General features: G+C 39.7%; 1 protein-coding gene across 1 annotated transcript in view; it reads right to left on the bottom strand.

Moving 5' to 3' along the window:
- GTF2F2 (general transcription factor IIF subunit 2) overlaps positions 1 to 13,706 on the bottom strand; it is a 177,865-nt gene that overhangs the window by 148,503 nt on the left and 15,656 nt on the right. The window contains exons 2-4 of the mRNA XM_066235146.1: positions 11,613 to 11,686; positions 6,956 to 6,974; positions 4,952 to 5,096 (exon numbers count right to left, since the gene is read on the bottom strand). Of these exons, the coding sequence (XP_066091243.1) occupies positions 4,952 to 5,096; positions 6,956 to 6,974; positions 11,613 to 11,686 (238 nt within the window). The remainder of the gene's footprint in view (positions 1 to 4,951; positions 5,097 to 6,955; positions 6,975 to 11,612; positions 11,687 to 13,706) is intronic.

The following is a 13,706-nucleotide window of genomic DNA, read 5'->3' as shown; positions in this document are numbered from 1 at the left end:
ACAGAGTATGACAGGTGAGAAAGCAAAGTGAAGAACAGTATTCTTGAAGGTGAGAAAAATGGATTTTATCCTCACTTTCTTTCCTATTTATGTATACTTATTCATATACTTCAAGGTCCAGTGCAAATATTATCTCCACTTTGGAAGTCTTTCCCAGTTCCTTCAGCAAAGTGCATATTTTTTTTCTCTGTGAACTTAAGTCCCCTAGAGCACTTTCTATAGCAATTACTGTTTCACATATCAGTTGCCTAGTTGAACAGGAGTCTGGTGTTATTCTAGCACAGGGCCTAGCGTTAGAAGTTCAACAGATGAATGAACAACTTTTAGTCCAGAACTGGCAATTATAAGAAGAAAACCCAAGCTTGAAAAAAGGTAAGGATGAAAAGGACAAAATAGGCCCTGGCCGGTTGGCTCAGCGGTAGAGCGTCGGCCTAGCGTGCGGAGGACCCGGGTTCGATTCCGGCCAGGGCACACAGGAGAAGCGCCCATTTGCTTCTCCACCCCTCCGCCGCGCTTTCCCTCTCTGTCTCTCTCTTCCCCTCCCGCAGCCAAGGCTCCGTTGGAGCAAAGATGGCCTGGGCGCTGGGGATGGCTCTGTGGCCTCTGCCCCAGGCGCTAGAGTGGCTCTGGTCGCAACATGGCGACGCCCAGGATGGGCAGAGCATCGCCCCCTGGTGGGCAGAGCGTCGCCCGTGGTGGGCGTGCTGGGTGGATCCCGGTCGGGCGCATGCGGGAGTCTGTCTGGCTGTCTCTCCCTGTTTCCAGCTTCAGAAAAATGAAAAAAAAAAAAAAAAAAAAAGAAAAGGACAAAATAAATAAAAAGAAGTTATCTAGTTACCAATAAACAGTAGGTAAAATAAAATTTAAAAAAACGATTAAACTTTAATAAGACCCAAGGGGAGGATAACAAACGCCAAATACACAGAGCATTTCCACCTAGACAAGATTTGAGAGATAAAGGTACTAGCTAATCTAATCCCCATGAAAGTATTTAAGAGAGATAGATTATTTAGAATTTCATAGAGAAATGTGGAGGTGAAAGAAGGGCTAACCCAACATAGCCCTTAAAAATAAAACATGTTTGCCCTGGCCGGTTGGCTCAGCGGTAGAGCGTCGGCCTAGCGTCCGGAGGACCCGGGTTCGATTCCCGGCCAGGGCACACAGGAGAAGCGCCCATTTGCTTCTCCACCCCTCCGCCGCGCTTTCCTCTCTGTCTCTCTCTTCCCCTCCCGCAGCCAAGGCTCCATTGGAGCAGAGATGGCCCGGGCGCTGGGGATGGCTCTGTGGCCTCTGCCTCAGGCGCTAGAGTGGCTCTGGTCGCAATATGGCGACGCCCAGGATGGGCAGAGCATCGCCCCCTGGTGGGCAGAGCGCCGCCCCTGGTGGGCGTGCCGGGTGGATCCCGGTCGGGCGCATGCGGGAGTCTGTCTGACTGTCTCTCCCCGTTTCCAGCTTCAGAAAAATGAAATAAAATAAAATAAAATAAAATAAAACAAAACATGTTTGACCTGGCCAGATAGCTCTGCTGGTTGGAGCATTGACCCGAAGCGCAGAGGTTGCTGGTTCAGTCCCTCATCAGGGCACATACAGGAGCAGACTGATGTTCCTCTCTCTCTCTCTCTCTCTCTCTCTCTCTCTCTCTCTCTCTCTCTCTCTCCTTCCCTCCCTCTCTTTCTAAAATCAATAAAATAAACATTTAAAAAAAATGGGGAGGGAAGCTGAACAGACACTTCTCCCAAGACATACAAATGGCCAACGGATATATGAAAAGATGCTCATTTTCTCTAGCTATTAGAGAAATGCGAATCAAAACTACAATGAGATACCACCTCACACCTGTTAGATTGGCTGTTATCAACAAGATAGGTAATAACAAGTATTGGAGAGGCTGTAGAGAAAAAGAAACCCTCATTCACTGCTGGTGGGAATGTAAACTGGTACAGTCACTATGGAAACAGCAATGGTGGTTTCTCAAAATTTTAAGAGTAGAATTACCAAATGACCCAGCAATCCTTTTACTGGGTATCTACTCAAAAAACTTGAAAATACTGATACCAAAGACATACACACTCCCATGTTCATTATAGCATTATTCACGGTGGCCAAGACATGGAAACAACCAAAGTGTCCCTCGATATAGGAGTGGAGAAAGAAGATGTGATACATATATACAATGAAATACTACTCAGCCGTAAGAAATGATGACACATTGCACTTTATGACAACATGGATGGACCCTGAGAGCATTATACTAAGTGAAATAAGTAAATCAGAAAAAGCTAAGAACTATATGATTTCACACATAGGTGGGATATAAAACTGAGACTCATGGACATAGATAAAAGTGAGTGGTTATGAGGAGCAGAGGGGTGGGGGAAGGGAATAAAGAGGGACAAATACATGGTGATAGAAAATGATTTGATCCTGGTTGATGGGCATACAATCAACAGTTCAAATGCTATAGAAATGTTTACCTGAAACCTATGTATTCTTATTGATCAATATCACCTCATTAAATTTAATTTCTAAATTAAAAAATAAAAATGATTACTAATATTATTAGTAATAATAGTTACTGAGCATACTACATACTGCATTGTTCTTAGAATTTTAAATATATTTATATTTACACATTAATGTAAATAATTGTTATCTCCATTTCACTAATAAGAAAATTAAAGCACAGAAAAGTACAGAGTCAAAGAACAATGACACAAAACAGAAATGATTAATGAGATTAAGAAGCAAAGTATTCCCTTATAGCATATACCATCTAATAGAAACTTAGACCTATATTTGTATGAGCACAGCTCTACAAAGTAGAACATATTGTTCAAACTCCAGAAGGACGACAATCTTGATCCCTTCCATAGTCCTGCCAAGTTAATCCTTACAATACCATATTCACTTTGGAGAACACTGTAACCAAAAATGTGAACACAAATTTCAAAATTTTCAAAAAAGACTAAAGGACTTACAAGATTAATAATGGAAGATTAATTTTGAGGATAAGAAAGCTTAGCTTTCTAAAATATTGTCTTTTGTGTAAATGCCAGCAATAAAACATGCTTTGGAAAAATTAGCAATATAATGAGATGTAAAAATTCTGAAAAGGGGACCTTTTCCTAGAGGGGAAGGTCAAGTCCGCTACCTCAAACTTTCTTCAGGCTCTGCCTCCTTTTTACCATCTTGGTCCCATGCCTCTTCCATGCCTGAACAACCACAAAAGTACAGAAAACCCCACAGGTTCAACAGGTCTTACTAAGTCCCATCAATTGCAACACACATTTCAGATCCCTGGGTGTGCCTATGCTACACTCTGTACAATGTTGCATATACTAAACGTTTGTTGAATGGTAGAACCTTATCCAGGAGAAAATGCATGTGTTTAACATTTTTAACTTCCCATAATACTACACTAAAAATTATTATAGCATTAAATAATACAATAAAACAATTCTCTTACATTAAATCACATGCCTAAAAAGTTCTAATTTACAAGTTTTTGGATTCTACATCCAGGGGGAAAAAAAGAAAAAGACTAATTTTTAAAATTAAATTTACGTAGTTTTTGGTAACCTAAGATACAATAAAAAATTTATCTGAGCATATTTCTTTTTTAAACAGTGATGTTCTTAACATTATAATTTTTACAGCTTTCTTTGTAATGAAGATACAACAAAATCATGGCTCTTTTATACCACTGAAAACCTTTTTGAATTACATGAGAAATTAGCTCTCCTAAAATAGGTGCCTGCTGCTTTAAAAGCAATATTCAAAATTCAGTGGTTAAAAACCAAGAAACAATGAAGATAAACATATATTCATATACATATGCCACAAAAAACAGTCCCACTCTATTTAATTCACAAGCTGAAACACTTGCTCCTGACTTATTTATCTGTTAAAATATCTCATACCAAACACACAAAATTAAACTATATTTTACACAGAGCTTTGTGAAAGTCCATACCAATTTTATTTTTTTAATTTATTTATTCATTTTAGAGAGGAGACAGACAGAGAGAGAGAGAGAGAGAAGGGAGGGGGAGGAGCAGGAAGCATCAATTCCCATATGTGCCTTGACCAGGCAAGCCTAGGTTTTTGAACCGGTGACCTCAGCATTTCAGGTCGACACTTTACCCACTGCGCCACCACAGGTCAGGCAAGTCCATACCAATTTTAAAAGATAATCTCTGCATTCACAGGCCCTCTTAGACCAGAGTGCATATAAGAGCAAAAATTCAGACTAATATTCCCTAATATTAAGCAGCACTTAAAAAAAATACTTATAGCCTGACCAGGCATTGGTGCAGTGGATAGAGCGTCAGTCTGGGATGCAGAGGGCCCAAGTTTGAGACCCCAAGGTCGCCAGCTTGAGCACAGGCTCATCTGGTTTGAGCAAAGTTCACCAGCTTGGACCCAAGGTCGCTGGCTCGAGCAAGGGGTTACTCGGTCTGCTGAAGGCCCGCGGTCAAGGCATATATGAGAAAACAATCAATGAACAACTAAGGTGTCACAACAAAAATCTGATGATTGATGCTTCTCATCTCTCTCTGTTCCTGTCTGTCTGTCCCTCTCTCTGACTTTCTCTCTGTTTCTGTAAAAAAATAATAATAATAATTATAGTTGCTGAATATCAATTTATCTACATAGGCAAGGATGACCTTATCTTGGCAAAACTCAAAATACTTTCCTCAACATCCTAGAAGACAGCTTGACGCACCACACTTTCCCATCTGCTTTGTTCTATTTCTTTATGCCTCAAATGGTAATTAAATGCACAGAGTAAGAGCCAAAATTTCATCAATCACAGTAAAAAGAAGTAGCATAAGAATAACAAAGGTAGAACACTGGGTGGAACAGCCTTGGCAACAACCTTAGAGTGTATGTTGAGACAGAAAACCTATTCAATGTGTACAGAAATCACATTAAATAATTCCATTCTCACCTGATGCGCTCTCAGTAAATACTGTTAACGTTTGTCCTCCAACACTTTGCAAGACAAATGGATGTTCTCTAGGAGCGCTGACTGAAGCTGGTTTTCCACCAATGTCATGAATATTTGCAAGATCCTCATTCAAAGTAAATGACACCTAAAAGACACATTAGGCAGAGCTTATCACAATAGACTTTTGTATTCAAAAGTACAGAAATTCTGATTATAAATCAAATAATACTGTAAAAATGTGAATCTCTTCCAATCATTTAAGCATTTTTTAAAAACTTTATCCAAAAATCTTTAATAGTCATAAAAAGAGACTTTATTTGCATTTGTAAGAATAATGAGGCTAATCTATCATTATAAATACAGATAGCTTTCAAATGCTTTCTCTGATCTATGGCTGAAGAAATTGTATTTCCAAAACCGGAATACAATTTCCCCCCCTAAGGTCTGGTCTTTGATATCAAGAGACCATGTCTTGTTATGGTTATATTCTTTAAAATAAATAAATAAATAGATAGATAACTGTATGTATGTTTGTATGTGTATGTGTATGTATCTGTATATATCTTCTAGGACGTGCCTGGCACACAGAAAGAAAACAGCATTTTTTGAAGGAGTGGATATTTTAAGAGTATTAATAAAGTGATTGTATTTGATGGGGAAAATAGTGAGCTACTTAGAAAGCTTAAACAGCCTGACCGGTGATGGCACAGTGGATAGTGTTGACATGGGAAGCTGAGGTCCCATGTTCAAAACCCTGAGGTTGTCAACTTGAGCACAGGCTCACCAACATGATCCCATGGTCGCTGACTTAAGCAAGGGGTGAAGGCATGCATGAGAAGCAATCAATGAATAACTAAAGTGCCATGGCTATGAGTTGATGCTTCTTATCTCTCTCCCCTCCTATCTCTCTCTAAAAAAGACGAAGCATTCCCATTAAGTAGGAAATATATATCTTTCTCAGGTTTCAAAGACAACTGTGTAAGTACATGGTGCTGTTTTATTTTTGAATATTTTAATACAACTAAATATTTATAAGGATAACTCCATACTGAGAGTCAATATAAAATAAGCCAGTCAGAGAAAGACAAATACCTATGATTTCACTTATATGTAGAATCTAGTGACCAAAATAAACTAACAAAATAGAAACAGACTCACTGATACAGAGAACAGACTGACAGTTGTCAGAGGGGAGGGGATGGGAGGGGGGCTGGGTGAAAAAGGTGAATGGATTAAACAAACAAACAAAAAAGACAGGTAATCTTTCAGATCCATTTTTACTGTATACTAGATCTCTAAAAGAATATAAAATTTTGCATCAAAGGGGTTTATAAACATACTGATCTCCAACCCTGGAAGAAGGTTATGAGTATTTGTTAACTATCTCTCTACTGCGTGATAGGTACTGCAAGTTATGTTACAGATTTAATGGGTCAAATCTAAAGCTCTCAAAAATACAAATCATATGCCCCTGCCACACTCAAATATTGTTAAAATAATACTGAAGTAATATTAAATTTCAAAAGTATTGAGAAAGGGGATATTTTAGGTCAAAATAGAAAAATGCTAATAATGAACAACTAGGAAGAAAAAAAAGGAGTGAATAACTAAGAAAGGAGACCATTCATGCCCACGAGAGTGTTATTTATACTATGTGTTCTTGACCAATAGCTACTAGTTTTATGTGGAGTTTTCTAGAACACAAACACCAACTTCTCTTCACTATTACTATGCACAGTAAAACGATCTCATGTTTGGCCCTGGTTGGGTGGCTCAGCAGATAAAGCTGGGCCCTCAGTCCCAGGGCACCGAGGTCACGGGTTTAACCCTACTTAGGAAAATAGAGAAGCAGTCAATGAGTACACCACTAAATGGAACTAAATGAAATGGCGAATTGATGCTTCTCTCCCTTCCTCTCCACCCATGTCCCCCTCAAAATCAATGGAACAAAAATTTTTAAATAATCTCATGTTTTAAATAAAATTTAAGTAGAAATAATCTTACCTCGGTCCTTCCTTGATTCCTTAAAGAGAGAAAAGAAAAAGAGTTTAATTATTTAGATTTTATGGGGTTTCTTTCAAATTTATGCTGAGAACTAAAGGAAATAACACTAGTGCATATTTACATAATATATGGTATTTACAGAGCTTAATATTTATCCTTGGCTCTCTTCTACTACCTATCTGTAATTCCATAGGAAAAACAGAAGTCTCATTAACCCCACGTGAGTATTTTACAGGAAGGTTGTGTCACTTAACAATATTTCAACCTATCGTAATAATATTTTATCTCAATAATAATCTTATTACAATTCTTATCTTTATTTCTGAGCACTTTTATCATTCAGCAGTATGTAAGTGCATATTTAGTACAGATACATAGTATTTCAGCAAATTTTACTATTTATTTTGTCTAGCTGAAGATATTTTAATTACTTAACAGAATCTTAAAGATTAAAATTTAATAGCATTTTAAAATTATAAGCAATTTTTCTATACTATAAAAAACAATTCATACATAAACACACAGACCAGCTAAAAGAAGTTTTAAAATAGCCATAAGTTTACTGTTAACATCCTAGTAAAGTAAATATCCTTCTGGACTATTTCTATATATTTGAATTCCATATTTTCATTTTTTAATTATTACTTATTTTTTAAAAGGTTTTATTTAGGATTTTAGCAAAAGGGGAGAAAGAGAGAGAGAAGGGGGAGAAACAGGAAGTATCAACTCGTAGTTACTGCTTCTTGCATGTGCCTTGACCGACAAGCGCTGGCTTTCGAACCTGGGCCACCACAGGTCAGGAAGAATTACGTTTTTAAATGTTACCTTTTTTACAAATATGAAATCAATGTACACTTTATATACTAGCCTAAGTTTCAAAACATGTATTAAATTCCTACTATACGTAAAGTACTAAGTATAAGATCCCTATTTCCAGCCAAAAGATATAAAAGCTATACCCATAACTATAAAATGAGATAAATTTTAGTATTGAATTAAGAAAGCCACAATGTGCCAGGACCAGATGAACTGATGGATAAAGTCAAGAGCATGGAAGCATTCCAGGCTAAGAATAATCCAACTAAACACCAGAAATGAGAAGGTATCTCGCACATTTTTTTCTAACAATGAATAGGCTGGATTCAAGTGGTAAAGAGCCTCTTAGGCCAGACTAAGGAGTCCAGAATCTTAAACAGATTTTACTGTAGGAATTCTCAGTTTTTTATATATATTTTAGTGAGAGAAAGAGATAGAGACAGACAGACAGGAAGGGAGAGAGATGAGAAGCATCAACTCATAGGCGTGGCACTTTAGTTATTCATTGATTGCTTCTCTTATGTGCCTTGACTAGGCAGCTCCGGCCAAGCCAGTGACTTTGCCCAAGCCAGCAACCTTGGACTTTAAGCCAGCAGCCTTTGGGCTCAAGCCAGCCACCATGGATCATGTCGATCCCACACTCAAGCCAGGGACCCTACACTCAATCTGGATGAGCCTGAGCTCAAGTCGGATAAGCCCACATTCAAGGCAGCAACCTCGGGGTTTTGAACCTGGGGCCTCAGCATCCCAGGTCCACACTCTATCCACTGCACCATCACTGGTCAGGTTCAGAGTTTTTAATATATTAAAATGCAATGTTAATCTTATTTCTGTTGAAGAATTATCTAGAATAGAGGTGAAGAAATTTTAAGAGTTCAAATAAAAATATGAATTTTCAGCTTCAAAGATTTGAAAGGTTGGCCATAATGCACCTCAAATTTAGCATGTCAACAATCCCCTCAACAGACACAGAAAGACAGCCACTGAATTCACTACAGTCCCTTCCTTATCAGTCCTGAACCTGGCTTCCTGATGCATTTAATTACCCTTATGACAGAGACACTGTAGACAAAGCAAAGACAAAGACACAGAAGGTACTGGCACAAAGTTTATTGAATGAATTGAAGCTAACGCAAAAACCCACCTAAAAAAGTACAGGGGTAGCTCATGCCTGACCAAATGGTGGCGCAGCAGACAGAGCACTGACGTGGGATGCAGAGGACTCAGGTTCAAAACCTCAAGATCACCAGCTTCAGCAGGGGGTCACTGGCTTGAGCATGGGATCATGGACATGACCCCATGGTCGCTGGCTTGAGCCCAAAGGTTGCTGGCTGGAGCCTCCCAGTCAAGGCACGTATGAGAAAGCAATCAATGAACAATGAAAATGGAGCAACTACAAGTTGATGCTTCTCATCTGTCTTCCTTCATCTCTGTCGGTCTCTGTCTCTCTCTTGCTTAAAAAAAAAAGTACAGGTAGTTCAGTTGGTTAGAATGTCACCCCAAAACCAACATTGTGCATTCAATCCCCGGTCAGGGCACATACAAGAATCAACTGATGCATGCATAAATAGGTGGAACAACAAATCTTTCTCTCAAATCAATAAATAAAGATAAATTTTAAAAAAATTTATTTTATTTTTTTGGTATTTTTCTGAAGTTGGAAACAGGGAGGCAGTCAGACAGACTCCTGCATGCGCCCGACCGGGATTCACCCGGCATGCCCACCAGGGGGCGATGCTCTGCCCATCTGGGGCAACGCTCTGCTGCAACTAGAGCCATTCTAGCGCCCGAGGCAGAGGCCATAGAGCCACCGCCAGCGCCCGGGCCAACTTTGCTCCAATGGAGCCCTGGCTGCGAGAGGGGAAGAGAGAGACAGAGAGGAAGGAGAGGGGGAGGGGTGGAGAAGCAGATGGGCGCTTCTCCTGTGTGCCCTGGCCGGGAATCGAACCTGGGACTCCTGCACGCCAGGCCAACGCTCTACCACTGAGCCAACCGGCCAGGGCCAAAATTTTTTTTTTTAAGTAATGAAAGCTTGAACCAGGTAATGGTAGATTGCGAGGAAGAGTGTGTGGCAGGGTATTTAAATGGTCAGAACTGATAGAAGAGGAAACAACTGGAAGTCAGTAGCAAAGAAAAAGGGTGAGTTAAAGATTGTACCGACATTTCTAGGCAAGGTAACTAGAAAATCACCCAGATGCATTCAAGAAACACTTGAGTCCTGGAAGGACAACTTCACTGTCACACATAAAAATAAAATTATAATGTCAATTTACCTGAAATGATATGACATTGATGAGTTAATTTTTTCATTTATTTATTTATTTATTTATTTATTTATTTTGTATTTTTCTGAAGTGAGAAGCAGGGAGGCAGACAGACAGACTCCTGCATGCGCCAAACCGGGATCCACCGGCATACCCACTAAGGGGTGATGTTCTGCCCATTGGGGGCTTTGCTCCATTGCAACCAGAGCCATTCTAGTGCCTGAGGTGGAGATCATGGAGCCATCCTCAGCGCCCGGGCAACTTTGCTCCAATTGAGCTTTGGCTTCGGGAGGGGAAGAAAGAGATAGAAAGGAGTGGGGGAAGGGTGGAGAAGCAGATGGGCGCTTCTCCTGTTAGCCCTGGCCGGGAATCAAACCCAGGACTTCCACATGCCAGGCCTACGCTCTACCACTGAGCCAGCCGGCCAGGGCTTCTTTTTTAATTTTTTTAAAAAATGTTTCCATTGATTTGAGAGAGAGAGAGAGAGAGAGAGAGAGAGAGAAACACTGATGCTGTCCCAGTTATTCATGCATTCATTGGCTGATTTATGTATTGCCCTGACCAGGGATTGAACCTACAACCTTGGCAAACTGGGAGGACACTAACCAACTGGCTACCAAGCCAGGGCTGAGGTAGGTTGTTTTGAAGCACAACGCTTGGTAAGAAAAAGGATAATGGTGACAGACAAGAGCTATTTCAATGGAATAGCAGCATGGAAATCTGGCTGGAGTTGGATTAAGAACGAATGGACAAAAAGAATAGAGCACAAGGCCTCTGGCTGAAACTAGCTGAGCTTTGGAGGATCCCTTTCTAAGAAGACCATTTCCTCCACCAGGAAACTACGCTGTTACAGTGTTTCCTAGGTGCTCCCCGCCCCCTTCCAACAGTGGCACAGTGGCAAAGTCCTTCTACTGAAGCTCTTAACTTGATATAGCATACAGCCAGTTATGACAACCCAAGCACGTCTCCTCACATGATGTGAGGGGGGGATGAGGGAACCATATACTGCCAATAAGTTTTACCAATACATTTGACTATATTTACACCTGTCAGTAGAGGAGCAGTGCGAGTGTGAGAGTGTGTACATGTGTGTACACAACTCCCTACAACTATCTCTTGACTACTTTTGACATGCTCATTACTTCTCATTTTCTAGGTAAATTATCTGAAAAAGACTAATTCAATTTAGGCTGACTAGGCGGGGGTGCAGTGGGTAGAGTTTTGGACTGGGACACGGAGGACCCAAGTTCGAGATCCCGAGGTTGTCAGCTTGAGCGCACGCTCATCTGGTTTGAGCAAAGCTCACCAGCCAGCTTGAGCATGGGGTCACTCGCTCTGCGGTAACCCCCCAATCAAGGCATGTATGAAAAAGCAATCAATGAACAACTAAGGTGCTGCAACAAAGAATTGATGCTTCTCATCTTTCTCCCTTCTTGTCTGTCCCTATCTGTCCCTCTCTGTCTCTGTCACACACACACACACACACACACACAAAAAAGACTAATTCAATTTAAAAGAACTTACTACATTTTTTAAAAACAGCTATTTAAAATGTCAAAAATGTACAAATAACGTACTTGGCGATCCGCAGTTTCCCGACTTCACCCCTCCCGGGGGCCTTCGCCCATTGCTGCGACAGGTATTTAGGAACCTAAGACAAAGTAAAATATTAGTAGGACTATGTTTTGGATACAAACAGATCTTTCTAAACATAAAATGATATAGTGCTTCTATTTTATTGTCTGCCTGTAATAAATAATCATTAATATCAAGCTCTCATTATATGTTTTGCACTATAAGGATACTAAAATATGTAAGAAATGATTTTAGCTCTCAAAGAGCTTGAAGTCAATCAAGTTGGTGACAAAAAACACATGCCAAATAACTTAACAATAATGAAGTATTAGCTTATGTTCCCAAATAAGTCCAATAAAAGTTCAGAGATGAGAAAGGATATCAGAAACACTTCTCAGAGGAGCATAATACGCCGACATATTGTATAGGACACCACCGAGTTTAAGATGATTTCAAAAGTTAAGTTTTATTAAGTTTAAGACTGTTACTTTGACCAATATGAAGGATCTGCTGAAATAAAAGAAATTATTAAAGATAATAGCTAATATTTATATGACTTACTACTTTCCTGACACTGTTATAAGCACTTTCCATACATGTATGCATGTAATCCTCACATCTCTGTGAGGTACATACCACTGATTTACGCCCATTTTACAAATGATGGATATGAGGCAACCAGGTACTATATCATTTAGCCGAGGTTATATAGTTAGCAAATAATGGAACCAGGATTCACACCCAGGCAATCTGGTTCCAGCATCTATATAACCAATACACTGTATTGTATCTGTAACTAGATATATGCAAACAGAGGGGTTTTTTTTTGTTTTTTTTTGTTTTTGTTTTTTTTTTTTTTTAATTTTTTATTCATTTTAGAAAGGAGAGAGAAAGAGAAGGGGGAGGAGTAGGAAGCATCAACTCCCATATGTGCCTTGACCAGGCAAGCCCAGGGTTTTGAACCGGTGACCTCAGCATTTCCAGGTCGACGCTTTATCCACTGCACCACCACAGGTCAGGCCCAAACAGAGGGTTTTAATTCTCAAAATAGTTAAGAAAGTACAGTGTGTCCGTAAAGTCATGGTGCACTTTTGACTGGTCACAGGAAAGGAAAACACTCCCCATTTCTGTAGGATGATGTGGCAGCATGTATGCATGCGCAGATGATGACATAACACCATGTATACAGCAAAGCAGCCCACAGCCATGCCAGTTGAGATGTGGACAGTACAGAGGAAAGTTCAGTGTGTTCTGTGGCTCGCTAAATTCGAATCCTTGACCAAAGTGCAATGTGAATATCGGCGCGTTTATAACGAAGCGCCACCACAGGAATAACATTACTCGGTGGGATAAGCAGTTGAAGGAAAGCGGCAGTTTGGTGGAGAAACCCCGTTCTGGTAGGCCATCAGTCAGTGACAAGTCTGTAGAGGTTATACAGGATAGCTACCTAAAAGCCCTAAAAAATCTGTGCATGAGCCCACATCGAACTGCACTGAATAGGTATGAAGCTGGGAGAGTTTTCCTTTTATTTGGTGCAAATTTCACATTTCTATCGTCTTTTGTTGCTTTCCTGTGACCAGTCAAAAGTGCACCATGACTTTACGAACACACTGTATATGTGAAATCCCTACTGTATACTTTAAGTCATTTCTTCTAGGAAGTAGTTTCAACTCTGGAATTATCACATACCTTTACGGTTAACCTATCAGGATGAGTGAGATATTCTATATAAAGCATGAAGTGTAATAATGCCTTACACAAAGCAAGTACTCAATGAGTGCAGGTCTTGTTATTACTCCCCACAATAACCCTGGAATGATAACATGAACATGAATGTATAAATGAGTCAGAGAGAGCTTCCAAAGCTAGAAAAAAAAATCTATTTAGCAAGATTTCATTTGCAAAAAGAACTATTTGACTATTAGTCACACAAACTGCAGTGTTTTGGATACAGTAAAAAAAATTCAGGGATAAAGGGTCAAAAGGAGACCCTCATTTGTTTAATTATGTGTGCAAATTTTATAATAAAATTCATTGAACTAACCATGTGTTAGACAATATGCTAAAAGTTTGGAAAAGAGGAAGGGGGACAATAA

The sequence above is a fragment of the Saccopteryx bilineata genome, chromosome 6, assembly GCF_036850765.1.
Source record: "Saccopteryx bilineata isolate mSacBil1 chromosome 6, mSacBil1_pri_phased_curated, whole genome shotgun sequence".
Lineage (NCBI taxonomy): Eukaryota > Metazoa > Chordata > Mammalia > Chiroptera > Emballonuridae > Saccopteryx > Saccopteryx bilineata.
The sequence above is the reverse complement of the archived record's forward strand: the minus strand, read 5'-3'. Positions and strand labels throughout refer to the sequence as shown.